The following is a 25,954-nucleotide window of genomic DNA, read 5'->3' as shown; positions in this document are numbered from 1 at the left end:
GTATGTTCAACATGGCCTGTTTTTCTTTAGTCCACCTTCCATTATGTGTGTAGGCATCTTGGCCTGCTTTTATGCCAATATAGAACTGTGTGCCTCGCAGTACTTTTTTCTTTTTCCAGGTTTAACTATTTCTTGCTTATTACTACATTCACACGCATCCCCTTCCGGCCAGGAGCCCTGCGCTCCCACTCACTGCAGGGATTCCGGTCCCATACAGGGGATGAGGTAAGAGGGGTGGGTCACTACTTTCTTTTCTTCTCCTTGCATAGAGTGAGGGAGACAGAGAAGGTTTTTGACAGGAAATGATAGTAAAGGAACAAAAAAAACCATGAACGACTGAATGACAGGCCGAGCTTTTAATTGGCACTGGAAAGGAGACAATGAACCTCAAGTTTTGTTGTCTGGTGCACACAGGAGATCATGATGGAAGAATGGGGCCTGGAGGCCCTTAACCCCTTCAGTGTCCTAGTTCTGACACCTTGTGGGATGTGTGATATGTTCGCTGGTGATGTACCATGAACTGCACGTGTGTGTGTGTGTGTGTGTGTGTGTGTGTGTGTGTAAGTTTTTTTTTTTTTTTTATATTGAGCCTGTTGGCAGATGTACCCCTGATTTATTTTAGAACAACATTGTTCGTAGTTTTTTTTTTATATTGAGCCTGTTGGCAGATGTACCCCTGATTTATTTTAGAACAACATTGTTCGTAGTTCTATTGTGTTGTCTGTGCGGCCGTGGCCTATTATAGCTGAAAGATATATCTGCACATCTGGCTGTGTGTACGGCTGCCCGTACATCTTCTGACAGGGCCAATGTCACAGCTTGGTGTCCTGACTGACACATTGGGCCCAGTTCAGCGTGGATCGCCAGTTAGGGAATTTGCAGTGCAGGGAGCTGCCACCCATGGAAGATAATAAACCATCAGTAATGATCGGCGACTACGCCCACTTTTGTCCTTCAAATCGTTCCATGTGTAGGCACCTTTAGGCCCATTGAGCGGCCGATCTGTAAAGTGAATTACACACTATACATTTCTACCACCGATTTGCCAGTAAACGTCAGATGGCCAGGTTTTATCCTATGTGTACGGCATTTTGATGAAAACTTTTGCATTCAAACACAGACAATCGACTTTGATCCGTCATTTCAAAGCAAAAATCTCAGCCAAGATGTCCCAATATCGAGCAATGTGTGGGCGTTCATGATAACCTGCCCACATTTCCTATGTTTCCAGTTACTAGGTCATCTTCCTTGTGGGGGGACATATGCTAATGAAGTATAATGTGCCAGAAAATCAGTAATGTAAATTTTTTTTTAAAAATTACTATGTAGCTCATATTGGGGACTACATTTTCTGAAAAATAGGCTGATTTTGTCAGGCTGACAAAAACTGTGTACATTAAGAGAGGTATCCTATTACATGCGCAAATTCACTGCATGTTTTAAAAAAATGGGATTTTTAGCATTATGGCATACTTTCCAATTATAGTATGTTTAACATGCAGTTCCTGAATTATGTATTATCGCAGAAATATGTGTCTCATGGGGCTGCTTATCGGGGATTCTGCTTTGTATGCCTGAGGTAAAGCATAATCCCTGATAAGTGCTGGCTTACTGGCCTAATTGGATAGCCCTGGAGGATTCCATTAGCTGCGGTGACTTACCACAACTGTTAGGATACCCCCTTAGTGTGTATACTCACGGAGATCAGTTGCACTGGGAGCCTGACCTGTCTGTGCATTGTGTACCCAGCCTTGGGTAAAAGAAAACTTAAAACCAATTGTGAATTCTTGTTTTGGTTTCTGGGGTTCCTGTAGTAATTAGTGCAATCAGTGTGTACCACCACGTGAACTAGTGTAAACCGTTGCTCTGTCCATTAGATGGTGACTATTTGTAATTATGTGAAAATGAGGTTGGCACTGACAACTTGCACTTGTCCTTTTGGTCTGTTCATAGCATACTAGGGTTTCCTGGCTTTGTGTGTATGGTACACCTGTGCTGGGTCAGTAGACCTTCTGCTTGGATACTCATTCCATCCTGGCTGGTGGCAAGAAATTCTGCAGCTGTTCTGCACTCGGCTCTGATTTCTGGACAGAAGGAGAGTGCCATGTGGGAATGTTTTTTTTTGTTTCTCATCCTCAAACTGAGGTGAGAAGCTGCTGGTCAGGAGGACATGTGAAGATATTGAGGAATGGGGGAGAGTTAGGTTAGTAAAGGGTGAAAGGGAGCAAAGGTTACTATGGAAACCAGTTTCTGCCTCACTGGTGCATCTTGTAAATCCATTTAAAAACCAGAAAGTGGGTGTGTAGGGAGCACATCAATAGAGGCCGGTGTGTGAAAGAAGAGAGCTTAAGTGTGTCTGTAAGGGGGGAGCCCCGTGAATAAGCGCAGGGAGCAGAGGCACAAAGAGAGTTCTGGCTGTCCCTTGTGTTGGACAGTCCATTAAGAGTCACCCTTTAACCCTAGACAATAGAGCTATACTTGTCTCAAGTATATTAACTCGTTTTTCTTCTCCCCATTCTGGCCTCTGGGTGGGGTTATTTTTAATTGGCAGGGATGGGGTTTGGTTCTCACAGCAAAGATACTCTCCGCCCCAGTTGTGTACCTCTTTGGCATAAAAGATCTAGTACGACATTGCTGACATTGGATCTACAAAGTGCTGTGGCAGAGACAGCAGTCGTTTTCTATAGAGGAGCTCTTTATTTTAGCAGGTCGCTCCTTGAACATGATCAGTGCAATGATACAGATAGTCATCTATTTTTGTGCTCTTATTGGTGTTTTCTGCACTGTTTAACCCCTCCAGTACTAGACATATTTGCTTATACCATACAATAAAAGCGACAGTGTGCAAGTGCAGGTTATCATTGTAAGCAGGGCTCTGTGTTTCTTGAGAGGTGGTGGAACTCCTTTCCCTCTGCCACCTAATTTATCTCTCCCCCCCCTCCCTTGTCAACCCCCCTTAAGGCATAGACCGAGCCCGTGGTAGGGTTTTGGCACCCCCTGCAAACTATAGTGCTATTCTATAAGAATTATTGTGCAAGGCCTGAGTGGAGGTTGAACTGGTTCCACCTTACCATGGCAGGTGGTAGAGCTCGGTTCCACCCTGTTCTCCCCCCACCAGTTTAACCCCTGATGGTAAGAGTTGTCAGCTGGTGATGCTAACATGCAATGACTGCAGTAGGTGACTGATTACAATGAACACTACCTTCATCATTGGAATTTGCATCCTGACAAGAGCATGGCTAGTTCTAATTTGGTCAGAATGATGTAGAATTGAGGAATTGGCCAGACAAGACTATGGGCATAAAATGTATTGTAAATGAACATAATTTTATGAAAATGACATGAAAATGAGGACATCCCCATGTGTTGCATACTAAACACATTTATTCATGTGCCCATGGCATCTGTTGTCGCTTCCTTTTTAAAAGGAAAAATGTAAGCACAGACTAGAACTGTAAGGGATATATTTTTGTTTTAAAGATCCACTGATGAATTCTATCCATTTGCTAAGCTGTTGAAACGAACTCCATTTGCAGTTGCCATTACTGCTTGGATCTGGGAAATTAGATTTTTGCCATGGTATATGCTGAAACATTATATGGCTTACTTAAGTCATCACGGCTAAGGTCAACACAAGAATTAGGTTGACAATGACAAGGTGGACAGGCAAAAGGCTGACATGAGTGTTTCACTTTTTATTTTTTTATTAGCAGATGTGCCATCCACTAGAACGTGGAGGGAGAATAGAATAGTGTGCCGAGTGCAATGAGGCATCGTGCCCAAAGCATGGAGAGCGCAGCGATACACTTTGACGATGTTCAAGTTGACATTGGGACAAAAAAACTTGGAACTTATGCAACATTTTGACTGTCAATCTTCCAACCATGTCGACCTATTTCATACATCGACCGAAGCCATGTCGACCCAATGCATGTCTACATAATATGGACCTAAAATTCGACCTAATGACCCATTGCTATAGACTAATTTTATTTCCCTGTGTAAAGTGTCAAACTGTCTGATGGGGTCTTTCCCATTATGATTGATATAATAGTGTTATGCACAACTATATCTTGCATGGTGCAAATAAAATCCGACCCAGTACTTTTGACCTCTGGGGGTAGATTTATTAAACTCGGTGAAGTGATGATGTCTGTTTTTTATCACCGGCCAATCAGCTCCTACCTGTTATTTTTCAAACCAAGCCTGTAACTTCACAGGTAGAAGTTGATTGGCTGGTGATAAAAACTAGACATTTTGGGGGAAATTTACTAAAGGAAATGTGTAAAAAATAGGAGTATTTGTATCCAGAAATACACTTATTTTTGACATTTTCTATCCCGAAAATACGGCAATTTGTATTGATAGCACATCAATACGAATTGCCGTATTTTCGGGATAGAAAATGTCAAAAATAAGTGTATTTCTGGATACAAATACACCTATTTTTTACACATTTCCGTTAGTAAATTTCCCCCTTTATCACTTCACCAAGCTTAATAAATCTGCCCCCTGGTTTTTTATTAATTGAATTGATTGATTTAAATCTGCAATATAGTAAGTGGTATAAACATTTTTATTTTGAGGGGGGTTTTTGTCTTTATTTTCCTCTCCACATGGTTAATAAAAAATATAGAAGTCCATACGGTGGTGGTGGTGGTGGTGTTGTTGATGCTCATGTCGTGCCTTACGTGATAACATGTTATATCATAGATTGAATTGCAAAGTGCAATTTGTAGAAACACCTCACTAAAGAGTGGATTTGTTTCCATAGCACTTCTGTAAATAAGATGCTTTGAATTGTTTTGCAGAGACTGGGTTATCCCAAATATCTTTTAATAAAATACTATACCTGCATCTACCATTGCATATTTAATGTGGAAATATAAGTGCTTGGCTTACCTTGCATAGGCTGCGTCCTATCCCACACAAAGCCCGTTTAAATTAGATGACACTTTTTTAAACTCTTGGTTTAAACCTGCTGCTGATGTGCTCTTTACCAGCTATGTTAGCGAGCACAAATCGAATGCCATGAATTGTATATATGCTAGTTCAACTGTTTCATGTGGAAAGCCACTTACACAAGAGCAGGACAGATATGGGCATGGTACCCAGTATGCAACCAGTCCATACACTACTGGTTATGGACTGGCACCATCTCTCTAGATGTCAGTGGATGAAATTGTTACAGTCTTCAATGGGTATGCGGCATCCTCCATGGTTGTATATTCTTTTGACCACTACCCCGGTGCATTTGTGTTGAATGTGCGAGATCAACCCAATGCTAGTAGCAGGCTTGGTCTGGTGTCTTGGTAGGGATGGGCTTCCTGTATAATATTTATGCGGCTGTAAAGCCACTGTGCCAAGCAGAGTACAACCACTCCCAGTGTACAGTAAGAAGTTAACTAAACTTCTATATTATGTGCAGGGATTGCTTTCCCCAGGAGCACAGTGTTTTACGTTTGACCCTTGTTACAACTGCATTTCATTTATTAAAGGTTAACTGAAGTACAGAGCAAGTTACACTGTATAGATGTATATTGCATTGCGTTTGGTTACTTACGGGGGGATATTGTTTATTGCAAGCAGTTGGCTACTAGCTATGTTTTTATTGAATTCTTTCCATAAATGGTGGATAGAGGTAGATTGGTTGCTATAGATGACTTACCCTGTTAAGGTTTGTACATCTCGCCAATAGTTTCAGTGCATATGAGGGTCTTGCTAAAGCTAGGTTTGATAAAGAAAATCTTTTCCCTACACATATTAGACTTGTGTCCTTAAGCGGTTTTAAACATGAGATGATTTATTATCACAATGGTCCTTTTCAGAATTGGCCTGAATAGAAAACATGGATGGTTAATGTCACATCCATCTGCCTTCTGCGTGGGGTGTCATTGATTAGGATGCACACACTGTCAAGGGAGATGGTAGTTTCATGTAATGCCTGATAAATGCCTGGATGACTCTCTACCGGAGTAGTAAGAGACACTTGTGTTATAGGGGTACTCCTGGGCTTATCAAGCATGCAACATGAAGTGCAGCCCACCAATTAGGAAGGCTGACTACACTACAAGTGACTTAACATTGGGAAGGTGATTTTTATACTTATGTATGTGTAATAATCTTCTCATACTGGATAGCTGAGCTGTATGTGATATTATTGCCTCCTGTAAGTCTCTAGCATGGCATGAAGTAATGACCTTTGTTTGGTCACCCAGTGATTTTTGTTGTTGTGTTGGTGGTTTCATAATAATTTCTGGTTACACCGTGATACTGTTCTGTTTTCCCAAATGGTTGATGATGCCTGATAAAGCTGTCAGGTGGAGACTGATCCCTCTCTAGTAATTCTTCGAGGTTTTTGTTCTATCTTTTCTTGCCCTGTTGCCAACTGGCTTCTCTGTCCCACCCCCTCTGTGCCAGTCTTTATGCGGCTGAATGGGCAAGGAATGTAAGCCGCATTACACAGCTTTGATCGTTAGCTTCCCCACTTCATAAGGATAAGGGGAGTTGTGGGCAGTTGAGGGAGAGCTTGTTTAGACTCTCTCATATGCAAATGAAGGGTATTGAGAGCTGTGGAACGTAATGAGATAACACGGGCTTTAGAGACCCCAGCACAATCGTGGAAATCCTAAAACAAAAGCCAAAACAGGACGTGAAAGGGATTTGTCAGGCAGAGACTGGGGGGGACCCTTGTTCTCGCCCTCCCAGCGCACACACAACAGATTTTTCCCACCCCCAGTGGAGCCAAAAGCCCTAAGGATATTCAGATTTGCTGTTTTAATATTCATGAACTTGTCAGGCAGAGGTTCTTGTCTAGCAAGTTTACTACTTCTATCTTTAAGACTCCAACCCCATTGGCACAATTAAGAAACTAAATGACAAACTGAACTAGAGAAAATCTTTGTCTGAAATGATCTGCTTCCCACCGAGGGATTCGCTGTATTCTCGAACAGTAACCCATACACTGCGTAAGCAACAGTGCCTTGGAGTCCTCCTCCTCAGGGATGCTGTCAGTGACTTTTCTAGACATTTTTTCTGGTTTACACGCAGGTCCACGCATGTCAACATGCACACATTAAACACACGCATTTATCACACAGCTTGTGAATCCGGCACAGCAACAAAGCATTTCTTGTTTACCCAACTTGGAGGGATCATTTTTCAGACCTCACAAATCCCCTCTTCACCTTTCCCATCAGAAAACACCTCCCTGAACAATAAGAAAATTGGGGCCTGCCACCTGATAGCTCTCCCAAGGAACCAGGGAGAGAGGAATGTGCAGAGCTAACCGGCTCCTGTGAGACAGCCTTTGTGTTCTATGTCTGAATCTGCTGGGGGACGCCCTGCCGAGGCTTTATGCCTTTCCCTGGAGACTGCAATATATATGTTTGTGTGGGTAGACATAGATCTTCTATATAAACCCAGAAAGGCCTGAGACTTTCTCTGTCTGACGAAGTAAAACATTAACTGCTTCTGACTGCCTCTTATGACCGAATAGTGAGTCGCCAGTGCAATGCAGCCCCCAACATGCTTAAGGCCCACCTTCAATCAAAATTTTCCTTTTACAGGTAGATTGCATCACTTGTGGGAAAAACTAAATTCTTCCTTGTTTTACTCTAGAGCAGGGGTCCTCAAACTACTTTCTCTAGGACCCCATAAGACAATAAAAATGATTCAGGGACCCCAGCAAGTTACTGCAGAAGGTCATCAGATTCACATCCCATGTGTGGTCAGCAGACAGCACATCCATGGCAGCATTGTGGATGATGTAAAATAACAGAGAATTCAACAGATTTTTCAGACTCCTTAAATTACTGACTAAGAGTACCAAAGTAATCAGCCTGAAGGTCACAACATGGAGTCACGACCCCATACGGAGAAAGTCAGGACCCACAGTTTGAGAACCGCTGCTCTACAGCAGTGGTTTCCAAACTCTGTCTTCAAGAAGCACGGGCAGGTCAGGTTTTCCAGGTCTCCTGTGGATTTTGAAAATGTGACCGTTAGTGACAGTTTGCCTACATACTGACCTGGAAAACATGGACTGTTGGTTCTCCTTGGGGACTGATTTTGGGAACCACTGTTCTAGAGCACAGCCAGGCAGCTTCCGTTTGTGTAATTTAACCCCCAGTTTGACCGTCGGAGCACAATAAAAAAAGTAACATTTTCTGACATAGTGGCGTTCTGCGGGGCCTTTTATAAATGTATTTGAGACCATGTTCTGGCTTTCTAATGTGTTTCGGTAAACATCCATTTTGTTGAGGAAACATGCTTACAGTCAGGTTACGTGTACAGCATAGATCGCTATGCAATATGAGGTTGTGTCTTGTATTTGCACCTTCCTGGCTAGCTCTTGCACAGATCCATGTGAAGTTTGAGCAGGAAATCGACAAAGCGTGTTTGTGTGGCAAACAGGCTCCTAGTACAGCTTTGTGTTGAAAGAACAGTCCAAGGTGTCCTTTATTGTATCAATGTTTCTTTATCAGCACATTTTTGGAAAGTGATGGATGGTCGCTCTTTTGCAGTTTGCCCTCTGAATGTCTGCATCCTCTAATCTGACAGGATTTTCTATCACTTAAGGTTACAGTAGATTAGACTCTTCTATGACCAGCGCTGCTTAAATTTCACGTCTTGGACTGTTGAGTTATTTTCGTTTTTTTAAAAATAACCTCTCATGCTGGGAGTGTCTGTATTTATCTGGAAGATATGCAGTTTATCCCATGTAAAAATTAAATTGGTGGGATTATGAGTTGCTTTTCTGTAAAAGAGTAAGCCCTATACACACTAGAGGATATAGCAAAAGATATCGCTCAAAAAGGAATTTCTAAATTTTATCTTACACACTTTTCCCATCCATATCAACTATATGCGCTCCTGCACATCTTGAACCAAACCTCTTCCTTGTCCTGCATGCAGGGGTGTAGCTAGGGCGGAGCACGAGCTCCGGGCACCGAAATGGTGCCGTGCACTTTGCTCCCTGCTGCGCCCAGCGTCTGAGTCCGCCGCTATTTTCAATTAGTCACCTGCTGGACAGCTAGCCAATAGGCGCTTGCAGTCCAGCAGCCAATCAGAAGCCGCATTGGCTGCTGGACTGCAAGTGCCTTTTGGCTAGCGATCCAGTGGGAAACTTGAGCTCAGGCTCAGCCGGGCACAGCAGGGAGCTGGGGGAGTGGGCTGCAGTCCCCCTTGGCAACGAGCAATGTCAGCCCCCCTTGGCAATGAGCAATGTCAGCCCCCCTTGGCAAGGAGCAAAAGTGAGGTGTGGAAATTAGGAACAAGTGAGGTTTTGTGATACAGTAGTCTTGCTTTCCTTAGTATTGTCTGCTATGCCTGTCTGTTTTCCTTGCATATAACAGCAGGTAATAGTATTAGTGAGCGCCTAATTCACTGGAATGCAGTAGGTACCAGTGTTACAAAACAACTGTTAAGGGCTCTGAACTATTATACCCTTTATAATATGATGTGGTTTTCCTTCTGACATAGGAAAATGGCTTGTGCAGTGATTAATCCTACAACAGGGAGCGTTTCCCATTAACATTAATCATAGTCTTACATGTGGCTGTGGAGTCTTTAATCAGTATAAAACAGTAATAGGTTATCACATGTTTCTTATGCGTTAAGAGGAGACTGGAAATTACTGAAGCCTTGCCCGGTGATTAGTTTAACTGGCGTCCAAGCCTGTCCATTCAGCTGCCTTTCTCTTGCATTAATGATTACACTGCAGTATGTACAGAGCTACTTGACTCTATACTTTTCATACTGGTTTAGATTGCCAGAGATTGAGGAGGTGGAAACCGTTTTAATGTGGTACTGTACATAATCTTCTATGAAAAGTGCGACTATATGTAACCATTTTAAAATGGTTATATTTAGCAGAAATTTAGTTTTTAGTAAAGTTCTAGAGACGCTGTTAAATTTCACGTTGCGCAACCTGCATACAATTAACAATACATTTAACACCCTTTTAGAACATGTGAAGCATATACTCCCAGTCTTATGCCCAACATACACTGCAAATTATTTGTACCCAACCCTGCAGCATCCTAAACCTAATGTCCCCCACACAGGCAGCCTAATTCTACCCCTCCCCTAGTGCATAACCCAAACCCCCTGTGCTTCCAGAATGCGTCTGGTTTCTGACAGTCAGGAACCCACTCCCAATAGCTAGTAGTACTGTTCTTTCTGAAGCCAGTATGACTGGAAAAATCTCCATTTTATTACATAGGACAGCTATTAAATGCACTGTAGATGGCTTTAACCATTTATTGGTTAAATATTTAACTGGGTCATTTCCAATGTAAACTTGTCTATATTGTACTGTAAATCTGAAGACTTCATTATCCAAACAAACATGACTAGTGTTCCAGACCGATCAATAGGTTGATTTTGAGTATGTATGCACCAGCTGATGCCAGATCCCATTGCTAACAAGGTTGTCAGGTACATACGTCATTCAATGTCTACCCGGCTTAAATAAGGCAATGAATAAGTCACATGTTCTCAACTCTAGCTACCCTTAAACCTGACCGTCTCAAGGACCAAGGTCTGGAAACACTACCATGGCAAATTCTTCCAATAGCCAGTAAAACTATTATAAAACCTACTCTTTAAATGTTAAGAATTTCAGTTGTGTATTTTAATCCATCCTGGTGCCAATTATTAAACATGTAATGCTTTCAGCTGTGATGTTAAAATGGGCTGATATGGTACAAAAAGTCAGTCACACTGTTGCTAGTTATATGCGTTAAACAATGCAAATGTAGTCCTACAGCATCTGCTATAGCGCCTTGCATTCATGCAAATCGATGCAAGCTAGATGTATCTTAAATGCACATTTGATGATAGTGTACACAAACTATAGAAGTGACCTCTACAACTAAACTTTGTAAGGATTCAACCTGTAGCAATCAGAACAGCCATATAGTGTTCCTTGTGTGTAATGCTGATGTCTAAAATATTGGGGAATGTTTTTAGATTTGTATTTAATTTGGACACTGTTAAAAATTCGGTACTTCCTCATCTTTGCGGCCACAGCTTACACTACGGAACTTAAGTAGCGTAACCCGCACCACCCTGGGTCCACGCCACCATCTATTACTTTTTTAGTGAAGTTGTGGCGAGTGGAGCAGAGCGAGCCACCGAGCCTGAAGCATGGCGAGTGAAGCGAGGGGGCAATGGTGCTATTCTGAAAGCCGCTAACGTATCTGGCATAAGATGTGGCCTCAAAAAAGAGGAAGTACCAAAAATAAGGTACTTGTTTCCTAGCATGGCGCCCATGGTATGCCATCGCATACCACTAATTAAGGTATGCGATTTCTGGGTCATAAGAGCCGCACTGTACAATTTTAATATTGCGTCCCATCGCATGCCATTACAATGGCATGCAATGCGATTTTTAATTGCACAGGCACCCTGATGTGTGATTACTATGTTAAATGCACCCCCATTGTTAACACCACCCCCACTATCAACGCCAACCCGAAGCGTGGCGAGCGCAGCGGTACGCGTTCTCCGACCTTTTCATACCCCTACTATCCACATCGGCGTGGAGTTGATTTTATATAGTGAGCCCGAAGCGTGGCGAGGGGACGCGGAATACATGTGAAGTAATCCGCATCCCCTTGCGGGGCTCGCTGCGCTTGCCACGCTTTGGGCTCGCTGCGCTCGCCACACTATATAAAATCAACTCCACGCCGACGTGGATAGTGGGGGTATGAAAAGGTCGGAGGACGCGTACCACCGCCCCTCGTGGGCTCAATGCACTCGCCATGCTTCGGGTTGGCGTTCATAGTGGGGGTGGCGTTAACAATGGGGGTGCATTTAACATAGTAATCACCCATCAGGGTGCCTGTACAATTAAAAAATCATTTTCATTGCATGCGATGCCATCAAAACGATGGCATAAGATAGAAATCGTGGGTGCCGTGCTAGGAAACAAGTACCAAAAATTCTTATTAATGATATAATATTATGCAGACATAGTAACAATCGCTAATTTATTTAATTTTGTCTTAATCTTATGCACCGCATGTATTATTTGGCTGTACTTTATAAGGTGCTGCACAAACTTTGTGGCACTGTATAATTAAGGATGATGCCTACTCCCAGCTATAGCAATTTAAGACGACTTTCACAGTTTTGGAATTGGGACTGTCAAGACTGCAAGAACTAATGTGATGCCCCCATGTGACTGGTGCCCATTGAATTGTGGAGAGTTTATTTTAGGAGAGAAGGGAAGCTTTTTACATTGTCCTAGTGTGGTGCCTGGTTTACACTAGCGTCATATGGACAGAAATAGGGGAATTTGGAGATCTAGTGCCATTCCCAACATTCTGTGCATACTGTTCACGTCGGAAGAGAGGTTATGGGCGGATAATGCACTATGTGAAGCAGGAAAGAAATTAAGAGAGAATTGTGAATATATATTTTTAATGGGAATTGTACTGACAATTAATCGTATGTAATATTTATAACATTAACATCACATCTGAGCATTGACCCCCCCCCCATACTGTTCACGTGACAGCTCTGTACACTGCAAATACCAAGAGTCAATCTTGGTTGATATTTCTGAAACTGGTAAAAATCAGCCAGCATCTATTCTATCACGGCACTTTCTGGCCAGGAAAAAGCTAAATCTGCATTTGCAGAACCGGATGCTGAATTAGTGGCCTTTTCCATCTAAAAAGACACCAATCCATGTTTTTTCTGACTTTCAGATGGTTTCCTAACGTTGGAAGAAATTAAAAAACATTGAATAGATTGCATGCAAATTCGGTCTATTTTATGCGAAAAGCCCTTATCTTTTAAACATTTTTTTTGCGGTTTTCATTGTAGTTGATGCTTGAAATATTTTTCACTTTCTATATGCCTCTGGATATTATATATATCTCTATCCCACCTATTTTTCTCTTGTGTCTTGGACACATTTTATGCCCGGTTTCTTACAGCTACTGCTTCCCATGAAATGAGGGAACTTTTATTTTAAAAATCCATTAATTCCTCCCCCCACCCCCCCTCCTTTTTTTTTTTTTTTGTAGTTTGACTTTTACCAATTTTGTCAGATGACGTTTATTCAATGTTTAATTTAATCTTGCATCAGATCTGTATTGTCTGACTTTTTTTATTTGCCCTATAGGTGTACAATCCATTTTCATTTTATTTTTTGATACCTGTAGTGGCTTGTTCTTTTTTTTTAAATGACGTACCAGAATCTGCTCTTCTATATGTTCATACTGTAACATGCACATGTATTCACACATTATGTAGTGCAACATGCTGATGAATGTACACGTGCGCTTTCCAAACAGGAGGGGAAGCAAATTGCTGAATTGGGCTGTTATCTCCAGCATGTACAGAGCCGGAGGGTTCAGACAGGTACTAGTGATTCACACCTCTGCATGTCTGCACACACCTATAGGCTGGGCAGACTTGACATCACTATATTTTTCTTTCATAAAATGCTCCTATGCCATAATCTTCTATCAATGGATTTGGCATACACTGTAGGCACTACTTAGCCTCTTGCTATTGCAAGGAAACATCGTGAAAAATGTTCTAGTGAGACAAACCACTTTCTTACCCATTATGATTTATCTTCCTGCTTCTTACCTGACCTACTTGGAGCAGTAGTAGCAAGTCTCACTCCCACTTTTATATTGCATGCCAGCTGCCTGTAGTGGCTGCTGCAGTCACACACCCCATCTGCCCACAAGTTTTGTTCATGTTGGGTGCTATCCAAATGCCAAGCCCCAGTGAAAATGCCTACAGCAGTAGCTAGGTTTCTGGGCTGTTTGCTCCTACTTCCTTGCTGCAGGCACTTGATGATCCGATTTTACTCTGGTTTTATTTCTCAGATCTTTCTCCCTCTTTCTTCCCTCACACGTATTGTGTATCCCTGTGAATAAGCGCACAGTATGTTAGAGGATGTGAAGAGCGTGTGTTGAAATGTGGGTATTGAAATAGCACGAGGTGTGGTGGAATGTACGAAATGCCAAAAGGTGCGAGCATATGGTAACAGATGGAGCCTACAAGGTGATTACTGAAGCTGGGATAGTAGTGTGTGTGTTTAACTGTTTAGCCATCACAGTGAATTTAGGCATATTTTAATACTTTTTTTATCTTTCTTGCAGGTTTCTATCAGGAAAGGGCTTGGTTATCTACCCGGAGATAGGAGATCGTTTGGACATTATCTGCCCCAAGGGGGAGCCATCGCGGCCTTATGAGTATTACAAGCTGTACATGGTGCGCAGGGAACAGGCGGAGTCCTGCAGCACGATTATGGACCCTAACGTCTTGGTGACATGCAACCAGCCAGACAAAGAATTTCGCTTCACCATAAAGTTCCAAGAGTTCAGCCCGAACTATATGGGCCTTGAGTTCAAAAAGAAACAGGACTATTACATTACATGTAAGTGTGACTTCTGGGATGTGGCATCATAGCGGAGACACCAGCATAAGCACATGGCTCTGCTCATTCATTTGCAATAACTGCTTAGCAAGCCGCAGAGCTCAAGTTTATATATTATTGCTATATTCGATATCAGCTATTTTGAGTTTCTAGTGCCTAGCTGCGTGGACTTAGATGAACACTTGGTAAGCTATTTTGAGCAAATCACCATGGAATTCTCTATTGCCATTCAAGTATTACAGAAAATAGTCCCTAAATAGAGGTCCAAAGCAGGAAGCCTGTTCTAGAGCCTACATTCTCCTCTAATAAGTGCTTCCATATAATTAAAGTGTCCCCATTTTTCACCAGCTTTATATGAAATGTGCACACACAGCAGCGCGGAGCATATCTCAAGCATTCCCTTTAGTGGAACTTGTGGCCTGTTAAGTAGAAGGGTTTCTGCAATTTAGGGTCATAGTAAGGTTTATTGCAGCCCAGGGCGCTGCAATAAATGTACACTCCCCCTCCTCCTGCAGTAGTGATGATTGTACTCCTTAGACTGTGGGAACTGTATGAAAAGTGAATTTATTCATGAGATAAATTCCTCTCTGACTGCTTGTGGTATCATTTGGTGTGTTACACAAGATGGTGTTGGGTCTCCTATGAAATGTTCTCCACATTAACACTCTGATCACCAGTGTGGAAGTTTTTATTGTAGTGATGCTCCTTCATCATAATGTTCTCTTTTGGTCTGTGTCATTTAGTTGCACGTGGCCTTTCAAAGCTGCTGCTTCATTGTCATGGTCTACCACAGTGGTTCTCAACTTCGGTCCTATTCGGCACTGTTGGGGGTCCCTGAGGACCGAGGTAGAGAAACACTGGCCATACCAGGCATCTCATATTGGTCTTGTCACATGTTGGTGTGATCGTTAATTCAATGCATTAAAGCATTCTTGTTTTTTATTATTGTATTTAGCCCAGTCCCTTTTCCCTATTTGTGCATAGGTATCCTTTCCCATCTAGTAGTATTATTTGTCACAGGGAAGGGGTAAACATTTAGCATTTGTTTAAAAAACAAATGTCTATAAAACTTATCCTTCTACTTGCCTTTTCTGTTCAGAATTTATTTTTCTCTGTGTATTTAATATCTCAATACTTAATAATTAAATATATCTAGTGTGTCTATGTATGGATAAGTGTGTGTGACCAGGATCACATACACATGATAAAAGTTCCATGCTGCAGGTTTTTTCCACGGACAGACAGTTCATAGCAGAATGTCTCAGTAGGTGGCTTGCAAACAGAGTGTGACTTCTCTATGGACCACAATGTTCCAGGACCCCTATCAGTAACCCCTCCCCAGCCTATCACATGGGGAATAGCTCACCATCAGGAGTATGGTCTCTAGTCTCTGAAACCCTTTTGACAGCCGGCCAATCAGGCTTTTTCTTAGACTTTGTCACACAGAATACCTGGCTTGGATTCTTTCCAACCACACCCTGCTTTCCATACCAGGTACGTTCCTACTTACGCTGTAACTTTATTTTACATCTACTATCCCAGTTTTATGCCAGTAATTCCTGTGGTCTGGCTGCGAGAACAGAATAGAGTACTACTAGGTTTGCCTAATGCACCGTCAAGTGACCCATTTTGCCCTGTAGATTCAGTTCTTTGTCCAGATGGAGCAAGTAAAGCAGCTCTGCCTGTGATGGGACGTATGTGCACTGACCCAGTCTAGCTGGCCTCACTGCTGGGATTCAGAGCATGAAATAAAGAGAGCAGGACCATGCATAGAAAGTGCACTGCTTCTGGCTTCAGCAGGAGTAAAGGGTGAGCAGTTTTGCTGAGGGTGTTTTTTTTTTCTTCCTCTCAGCATTTGCAGTGCAGCCTTGGATGGGTGGAGGCAAAAGCTCCCTAGCTATTGGCTTCAACATTTTGTAGTCTTCCTACTTTCTAGACACACATCCAGCTTTTCTCCGCGTAATTGCACTTTCCAGACGTGGACTCCCCCCTCCCTTCTCATTCCTTGTATTTCTTTGTCGGTTTTTCTCTCTCAAGCCCTAGCCCCTGGCACTGGTTGGCTGGCGGGTGTGAGTGTATGGGAGAGATCTTTCACAGCAGTACACATCTGGAAGTGTTCTGTCTTCAGCTGGCAGGCGGGGTGTCCAGCAGATCCTGTGGGTATCTCTCCCTCCTTAGCGCTCATGCTTGCCAGTCTCTCTCTTGCCTTCTCCTCCACACTAGCTCCTAGAAGTCTGTTCCTGGCTGGCCTGTAGTTTCCTTCAATAAGTTAGCCATTTCTATCTCCTTCCTGGGGTTTTTTTTTGTGTTGAACTATTCCATTTGCCTTTGTTAATACTGATCTTTAGCCTTCATACTTTGTTCTGGTCAGACTGCTGGAACTCTCTGATCTGGGCCTGGAGGGTGTGAGTGCTGCAGGTCTGGACCACACATGTTCCATCATAGAACACCACTATGTTTTTTTTGTGGGCCAGACAGTCTTTCCAGCACACGGACTTAGATGTGTTCTGGGTTACGTTTTCTGTTAACACTTAAGTCCCCACAGTGGCCGGTATAATCGGTAGTATCGTAAAATGTTTAAGTTACGTTTAGTATACTATAAGTTTAGGGTGGAGAACCACTATAAAATAGTTTTTTATGTAAACACAAGACACTACAATGTGGTGTTCTGTGACTGGCAGCACATGCTATACTGTATGTCACAGATATCCAGCTATTGCTAAACAAGCTCCCATCATGGTCAGCCTGCATCTGTACAGTGCGTGTAAAGATGCAGTCACACTATGTTGAACTTCTTAGAATAGTAAGTGTGAACACGTAGCGCTTTTTCCATTTTATAGTATGACCCCCCCCCCATAGCCATGTTTTCTTGCACCCAAACTTTGTGCTCACTATAGAATTTTCCTGTGAATTGTTGCTTATCACCTTTAACTGAAGGCTCGCTCTCTCGCGCTCTCACACACACACACACACACACACACAGCTGTGCTCAGCAGCTGATGCCTTTGGGACGATGTTTAAGCCCCTGTGAAATGAAGCAACGACCTGCTGTGTGTGCACAGGAAGCAGGCAAGACACTGCATGGCCATAGCATCTGTTAACTCTACTAGATGTGGAATCGCTCATCGATACAAAGGGGAGTATGAAATGTGCCACCGCTATTTCCGACGTAGGAAATAGCGGCGGCTCCCTATTCAATGCTGTCATTAACGGCCACATTGATGCAGGATCACGGCAGAACGGGCCGTACTTCAGAAGCTGTCTGGCCCGTTCTGCCCATAACGGCCGTGGATTGTCGCAATCCCGGCCGCAGATCGACAATCCACGGCCGGTTTCGTAGCCACGATCCCTTTGCGCCAAGCGGCAGGTGGGACATTGAATCCCGTCTGTCGTTATATGGTCGATCTGACTGCAAACGGGCCAGGATCACGGCTGTCTGCAGGGATCGACAGCCGTGATCCCAGATTGCATACCCCCCAAAGTCTCATTTACGCTTCCGATTGCAGATCTACAAAACAATATGCTGCAGAATTCTCCCAGGGCTAAACACTTGTTCCAGTGATGCTTTAAGCCACAGGTCTTCAACCTGTGGCCCCCCAGATGTTGTGGAACTACATGTCCCAGCATGCCCTGACCGTTTTGGCATGCTCTTATAGGAAAAAATGTGGCAATGCATGTTGGAACATGTAGTTTCGCAACATCTGGAGGGCCACAGGTTGAAGACCCATGCTTAAGCAGAACCGGTCAGTAGACCAATGGAAGATATCGGTGTTCTGCTTATACCTCTACTTAACGTCTTCCATCTGTTCCTGATAACTGGCCTGCTTCCTTATCACTTTCTAGTAACTGCAGTGTCCAATCTATTCATAGCTCCTCTAACTATGCTTGTATGATATCTCCCACTGACTTCACTCACCTTGTGGGTTCCTGTGGAAAGAAATGAACTTTAATACAAACCAGGTTTTGCTGTGTCAGATTTGGTAGAGAAGAGAATAAAGGGGGCAACCTAAATGAATAGCCTTAATGTGTGCTTCTAGAACAGGAGAAACTACAAAAGTTAATGTTTTACCAAATACAGGTACAAAAATTGATTATCCATCACCCCTTATTGTCTGGGTGCATCAGGCAGAGTTAGGATAAGGAGGAGGGGGAGAGAGAGAGAATGTCAGGCTGTAGGAGATTTAGAGGCAGATGTTTCAAGCTTCAGAAAGTGATAAAAAGGAGAGTGATAAACAACCATCCAACTAGCTCCTACCTGTCATTTCTCCTCCGCTCCGAACTGCCATGTAACAACTGGGTTTCAAAAGGACAGGTAGGAGCTGGTTGTTTATCACTTTTGAAGCTTGATACATCTTGGCCCTTAGGTACAGATTGGTTAGTATGCAGGTGGGTCAGTTAGACTGCGGGAGGGCATGGTTATACTGTGCGACAGTTAGGCTGTGCGAGGTTTAAGGGGAGTGGGGAGGATATGTACCCCTGGTAATTCAGAGAAATTGATACTCCAAGCACAGTGCTGAAACAAAGTGTTGCTTTTTCAACCCTTTCAGGTCCAACATCTAGTCAGGCTCAACAGCCATAGCGCTAGGAGCAGATCCAATGGTTAGCCACTTTTAAAAAAAGAACATTAATATAGTTCAGCATTCTATGTAGACTATATTTTTTATTACATTTAAAAAATATATATATATACAATTATTTTAATTATTTAAACCAGAATTAACATTTTTATTTTGTTTTTCTGCTAATTATGGTGATGCTTCTTTACCGTTCTTCTCATGTTTGTCAATTTGACAAGAATAAGTGGCGCAAACTCTTTATAACTTCTAAATTACTCTTCCAAATATGTCTGTCATGGAAATTTCTCAAACACATTTCTCAATTTTTTCTATAGAATATTACAGATATAAGAATTTTAGGGGTAATGGATTACATTAATTTTAATGGGTATTTAAAAAATCTTTATCAAAATGGTAAGACACATCCCGGTCTAGTCATGAAGCAGCAAAGTTGCCATGTTTAATTATGTAAAATGCGTTTAATAAATGTTACTTGTTTCAAAGCTGATTGGATATTATGGCAAATTTCTCCACACTTTTCACTAATAGATCCCATCATATGTAAGGTACAGAAATGGTTGACAAATCTGTATCTTTAATCATACTTGCCTACGTTTGAAAACTACTTTCAGGGAGATTATAGTCGGCAGTAGAATTTTGCACACTACTTTAGGGTAGGCAACTATGTCTTTAATACGGCACAATTTGTGGTCATGGCAGTAGAAGGCTGCCATAGGAAGGCCACAATTATCCAGCTTTGAGACTGCGGAGTGACACAGCATGTGGGGTACATGATACAGATGTAGTTTTCATCATACTTGCCTACCTGACCCTCTCCATGCGGGAGAAAATGCTCTCTTCCTGTGCTTCCCTGGTAATGTATGATTGCCAGCACCTGTGGGGAGGTAGGTGAAGGTGTTTCACCACAGGTGACGGTAATCCTACATTACCAGGGGAGTCCAGGAGCAGATGGAGAGTGTCAGGTAGGCAAGTATGGTTTTCATGCATGAGTGAACACTTCATTTAGTTATTATATCAGAGATTACTACATACCACAAGGTAAACCTACTGTAGTACAAACAAAGGAATAAGAAATAAAACTTGTACCAGAGAATGTAGATATGTTAGTGACAGCATGCAAACTAATATTAACATTTGCTCTTGAGCTGGAAGGAAGGCTCTCCCAGAATGCTTTGCTTTATGATTTGGTGTTCATGTATAAAGCTCTAATTTCCTCAGTCTTGTTTCCTTAGTTTACGTGCTCTGTGTGAGGGACATGGCATGATTCCTGCTCCTAAGGGATAACATTTGGATAATTGTGAGAATGTTTCCTATAGACTCGCATTGTGTTTGCTCTTGGTCCTCACACATGGTAATGTTTTCTAGTTGCACATGGAAGAACAAGCCTTTAGAATGAAAACAGAAGCGTTTGATTTTAGGGAGGTCCCCCTCTTATTCCTCTGCTGCCACTAATAATCCTCCTTCCACAGCCGTGCTGGTTTTGCCTGCAGCCTTCAATGCTTTATTTCTTTTTGCTTTTTTTTTTTTTTTCCGCCAAACCCCATGATCCTGCTTCACAGACTGGGACAGAGGTTTAATTTCCTGTGTGGGGGAATCCTGCAGAGATTGGGAGGAGACACTACATAATGTAATCCTCCCTTGGTTGGGATGTCTCTGTAACGCTTTAAGTGCAGATAAAAAGCACTTGCTGATCTGCAGAGCAGCCATGTTTGATGACAATTTAATACTCCACTCAGCAGCCTCTACTTTAAAGGGGACAATCACCTCACACTGACGATGCATGTCACGTGGAAGCCAAATTAATACTTCTGATGGGGATGAGGATCTAGTTAACTTGCAGGTATTATTCTATTACTATTGAAAATATCAGTAATCTACTAGCCTTGCCTTTCATAATGCTGCTTTGTAGCCAGGTTTTGTGGTGTATAGTGCTTAGTCTGTTTCATGTCCCCCATTTAGCAGCCCAATGTGCCCATGTTACGTTACTATAAGTCAGTGTTTTTCAACCACTGTGCCGTGGCACACTAGTGTGCCCTGAGTTGTTCTCAAGTGTGCCCCCACATCTAGAGATGCCCAAGCCTGTTTACAGCCATCACCAGTTCAACTGTTATTTACTGGTCTCTTCTTTTCATGTAAAGGGCCAATGTATTTTATTTTTGTTACCTGTTGGGGACTAGTGTGATTGTTTTTCATATGGGGGCCAATAGGTTTGTTTTTTTTCCTGTGGGGGCCAATGTGTTTTGCCCTGTGGGGATCTCATGGTGTGCCTTGGCAATTTTAAAATCTTATTTCTCCCTCGGCCAGCAGGGGACACTGCAGTCATCACCTGTGGGATAGTGTTGGTGCTCTGAGGAGTCGGCACTTTAAGAAACTTTAGAAATGGCTGGCTCCTCCCCCCACTATCCCCAACAGACCCCAGTCTTAGTAAAAGTGCCCGGAGGAGTCGGTCTCCTGGGCAAGGGTCTCCCTGGGGAGACTCAATTTTTGGCTTTTTATTTTTATTTTTAATTCTTCAACTACAGGCAGACAGGGAGTCTGCCTGCTACGTGGGACCTGGAGGGGTCCGGTCGACACTGCACGCAGTGTTTCCTCCGGCACCCAAGCCGCCAGAGCCTCCGCTCTGGGGACCCGCCGCAGCTGCACGCGGCTAGCGTTACGGGTCCGAGGCTTCTCCCCCGCACTCCAGGAGCTGCCTGTGGGTAAGCGGCGCTGTGCGCCATACAGAGGGGGGCGGCTGTAAGGAGCGCTTCAGCCGCAGCAGAGGGGACGGTCAGGTCGCAGCATCAGGTGCTGGCGGCGCTGACAAGGCTGGGAGCAGGGCAGGCTGATTTGGATCAGCTGTCTTTTGATTTTACCGCCGTAGCACGGCGCGGAGGACGCTCGTGCAGGGGGTGGAGTTTGGCTTCACTTCTCCCTGCCAGCGCCATTGTTCGCATCAGGCTCCAGCAGTTCTCCTCCTGGTGACCCGCAGTCCTGGTTCTCCAGCACCTGTTTGGTCAGCGCTCTCCCCTGCGATCACAGGGCAACTGTGAGTCTTAAGGGGACATACTGGGATACATATACTGTATATATCCTAATAGATTGGGAGGGTTGTGGCTCCTCTCTCCCTGTCTTTAACACAGACTCCATTGCTGTTGTATTCTGCTGTCTGTCTGTGTTGGTTTGGGCTGTTACTGGTTATTCCCTGTGTGTGTGGGGTCAGAAGTATGGCAGGGCGTGCTACTTCTTCTAAGGCAGCACAGAAGGTATACACCTGCAAGGCCTGCAAGGTGCATTATACGCAGCATGTGAAGGGGGTGTCTGTCTGTGAGGCATGTTATGCTTCTTCACAGGGGCCTGCTGTTATTCAGTCCCCGGTTGTTAAACCCCCGTCACAAACCCCAGATGCTTGGCAGGCCATTCTAGCCAACCTTTCGGCTGAGCTGGCTGCATCCAAAAGGGACAGAGAGGTATTTCAGTCACAGTTGACTCAGATTTCCTCTACGGTGGTTTCCCTACAGCAGTCTGTGGCGGCCTCTGCTCAGGCTAGGCCAGCCTCACCGACTGGGAAGAGGAAGGCTTCCTCTGTTTTCTTCTCCCCTGATATTGATGATTATGCTCAGGGGGAGGTAAGTGTTCTAATTGACCCCGCTCAGGATCCCTCAGCAGACGACCCAGATGATCCAGATGAGCCGGATGTTCAGGACGCCCAGGGCGTCGAGGGACTGATAAGGGAGATTAGGTCTACCCTTAATATAGCTGATAATTCGGTGCCTTCTCAGGTGTCGATTTTTGGCCGGGTGCAAAAGCAGCCTCTTAATTTCCCGGACTCCGAGGAACTAGAGGGTCCCTTGGTTAAGGTCTGGAAGAATCCAGACAGGAAATTTCAAATGTCTAGGAGGTTTAATGCGTTATACCCATTTTCAGCAGAGTCCAGGGCTAAGTGGGAGATTCCCCCCACACCGGACGTGTCTTTATCGCGTCTATCTAAAAAGACCACTCTTCCCATTCCGGGAGCGGTGTCTCTTAAAGAGGCGCCGGATAGACGTTTAGATGGGTCCCTGAAGAACATTTACTCTACTGTGGGTGTTATTTTGAGACCTGCTCTCGCCTCGTCATGGGTGGCGAGGGCCATGGAGTCCTGGGCTGATGACTTGATCAAGGGCATTGAGCAGAATTCTCCCAAGGAGGAATTGTTATCCTTGGCAGAGTGTATCAAGGACGCTTCTACGTATATGGGTGAGGCAGCTTCTGATGTCTCTACCTTAGCAGCAAAGGCCTCTGCATCGGCCGTTCTGGCGAGGCGTACGGTGTGGCTGCGCTCCTGGCAGGCTGAGCCAGAAATCAAAAAAGCAGTTGAGGCCCTTCCCTTCACAGGAGATGTGTTGTTTGGTCCTGAATTGGACAGGCTCATTTCTCAGGCCACGGGGGGGAAGTCTACTTTTCTGCCTTCCTCAGCGCCTGCTCCGAAGAGGCCGTTCGTAGGTTCTACTTTTCGTTCCTTTCGGGGCAACGCAAGTTACAGGGGTCGTGGAAGAGGTGGTTTCTCCTCTTTCAGAGGTCGCAGAGGTAGAGGGGCCAGAACAGCCCAGACCTCTGCCGCTCCTTCTCTCAACACCAAGTCCGCTGAGAAGACAGTGGCATGACGGTCTTCCAGCTCACCTGGGGGATCCCAGGGTGGGCGCCAGACTGTTGTTGTTTGCGGAGGAATGGAGGACACACTGTACAGATGCATGGGTTCTCCAGATAGTCTTGCAGGGCTACAGGCTGGAGTTCTCCTCTCAACCTCCAGAAAAATTTTTCCCTATAGGTCTTCCCTCTTCCGCCGATTCAAGATTGGCCCTGTGTGGCGCCATACAGACTCTGCTCGAGTCTGGAGTTATTGTCCCAGTGCCGGCCCACCAGCAGGGCAAAGGATACTACTCAAGCATTTTTGTGGTTCCAAAGCCAGACGGCTCTGTCAGGCCGATCCTAAATTTAAAGCCGCTGAACGAGTTTGTTCGCTACCACAGATTCAAGATGGAATCTATTCGGTCAGTGATTGCGTCCTTGGAAAAGGGAGAATTTCTCCTTTCCTTGGATATAAAGGACGCGTATCTGCACGTTCCGATTTGGGAACCTCATCAGAGGTTTCTGAGGTTCGCGATGCAGGGTCGCCATTTTCAGTTCAGGGGGCTCCCGTTCGGCCTTTCGTCTGCCCCAAGGGTATTTACGAAGGTTATGGCGAGTATGATCACAGCTCTCCGTCTAAGGGGGATAACTATCATCCCGTACCTAGACGATCTACTTCTCAAGTCACCCACTCAGGAGAAGCTCGTGGCGGACGCCTTGCAGACTTGCAGGTTTTTAGTCCAGAATGGATGGATTGTGAATTTCAAGAAATCCCAGCTAAATCCAGCGCAGAGACTACAATTTCTCGGTCTCATATTCGACACGGTAGAGGAAAGGGTTTTCCTTCCGTTGGACAAAATCGCAACTCTGCAGGCAAGGGTCCGGCAGGTGTTACATCAGCGCAGGGTCTCGGCCCATCTGTGTACTCGCTTGTTGGGACTAATGGTGGCCTCATTCGAGGCAGTCCCTTACGGTCGGTTCCACTCTCGGACGTTTCAGGAGAGTCTGTTGTCGCAATGGTCGGGTTCCCATCTGCAGATACACAAGAGAGTCACTCTGTCTCAGAGGGCTCGCTCGTCCCTGTTATGGTGGTTGCACACTCCGCACCTTCTCCAGGGGCGCAGCTTCAGTCCTTGCACATGGACCATAGTTACGACAGATGCCAGCCTCAGGGGCTGGGGAGCGGTAACTCTGGACCGTCGATTTCAGGGGAGGTGGTCTCTCCAGGAGTCGAAACTCCCAATAAACATCTTGGAATTGAGGGCCATCAGATTAACGCTGCTGCAGGCGCACAGCCTCCTCCAGGGTCGGCAAATCAGGATCCAGTCGGACAATGCGACGGCGGTCGCATATATAAATCGACAAGGAGGCACCAAGAGCAGAGCAGCCATGCGGGAGGTCCGGCCCATTCTGGAATGGGCGGAGGCTCATGCGGTAAGCTTCTCTGCGGTATTCATTCCAGGGGTGGAGAATTGGCAGGCGGACTATCTCAGTCGCCAAGATTTCCATCCGGGGGAGTGGGCCCTCCACTCGGAAGTTTTTCACCAGCTGACACTCCGGTGGGGGATCCCCGAGATAGATCTGATGGCCTCCAGGTTGAACCATCAACTTCCGGTCTACTGTGCCAGATCAAGGGATCCTGCTGCGGTGGCAGTAGACGCTCTATCGATTCCGTGGGACTTCAAGCTGGGATATATATTTCCTCCCTTTCCGTTGATCCCAAGGGTTCTAAAGAAGGTGAAGAGGGGAGCCGCGACTGTAATCTTGATAGCTCCGGATTGGCCAAGGAGGTCTTGGTATTCGGACCTAAAGCATCTACTGGTGGACACACCTTGGCGTCTACCGCTGAGACAGGACCTTCTTCAGCAAGGGCCATTCGCCTTCCAAAACTTACGTCCTCTTCATTTGACGGCGTGGCTGTTGAGGCCGAGTTGCTAAAGCGAAGAGGCATTCCGGCAAGGGTTATACCTACGATGCTCCAGGCCAGGAAGGGAGTGACTTCGGCTCATTATCACAGAATCTGGAAGAGTTATGTCGCCTGGTGTGAAAGACGCGAGGTTCCTAAAGCAGTCTTTAGCCTCTCTAGGTTGTTGGAGTTTCTCCAGGAAGGCCTGGATAAAGGGTTGCGTCTAGCCTCATTAAAGGTGCAGCTTTCTGCATTATCGGTTTTCTTTCACCGTAGGTTGGCAATTTTGCCAGAGATACAGACGTTCTTGAAGGGAGTGTTGAGGCTTCAGCCTCCCTTCAGGTCACCTACAGAGCCTTGGGATTTGGCCTTGGTTTTGAAGTACTTGCAGTCTGATTTCTTTGAACCTTTGGATTCGGTAAGTCTAAAGTACGTTACCTGGAAAACGGTTATGCTGGTAGCATTAGCCTCGGC

General features: G+C 44.6%; 1 protein-coding gene across 1 annotated transcript in view; it reads left to right on the top strand.

Annotated features, from left to right (window-relative positions):
- The window catches only part of EFNB1 (ephrin B1), a 67,559-nt gene that overhangs the window by 27,806 nt on the left and 13,799 nt on the right, over positions 1 to 25,954 (top strand). Inside the window, exon 2 of the mRNA XM_083159134.1 lies at positions 14,130 to 14,407. Within this exon, the coding sequence (XP_083015260.1) occupies positions 14,130 to 14,407 (278 nt within the window). The remainder of the gene's footprint in view (positions 1 to 14,129; positions 14,408 to 25,954) is intronic.

This window comes from Crinia signifera, chromosome 9, assembly GCF_055691185.1.
Source record: "Crinia signifera chromosome 9, ASM5569118v1, whole genome shotgun sequence".
In the NCBI taxonomy this organism is placed as follows: domain Eukaryota; kingdom Metazoa; phylum Chordata; class Amphibia; order Anura; family Myobatrachidae; genus Crinia; species Crinia signifera.
The sequence above is the reverse complement of the archived record's forward strand: the minus strand, read 5'-3'. Positions and strand labels throughout refer to the sequence as shown.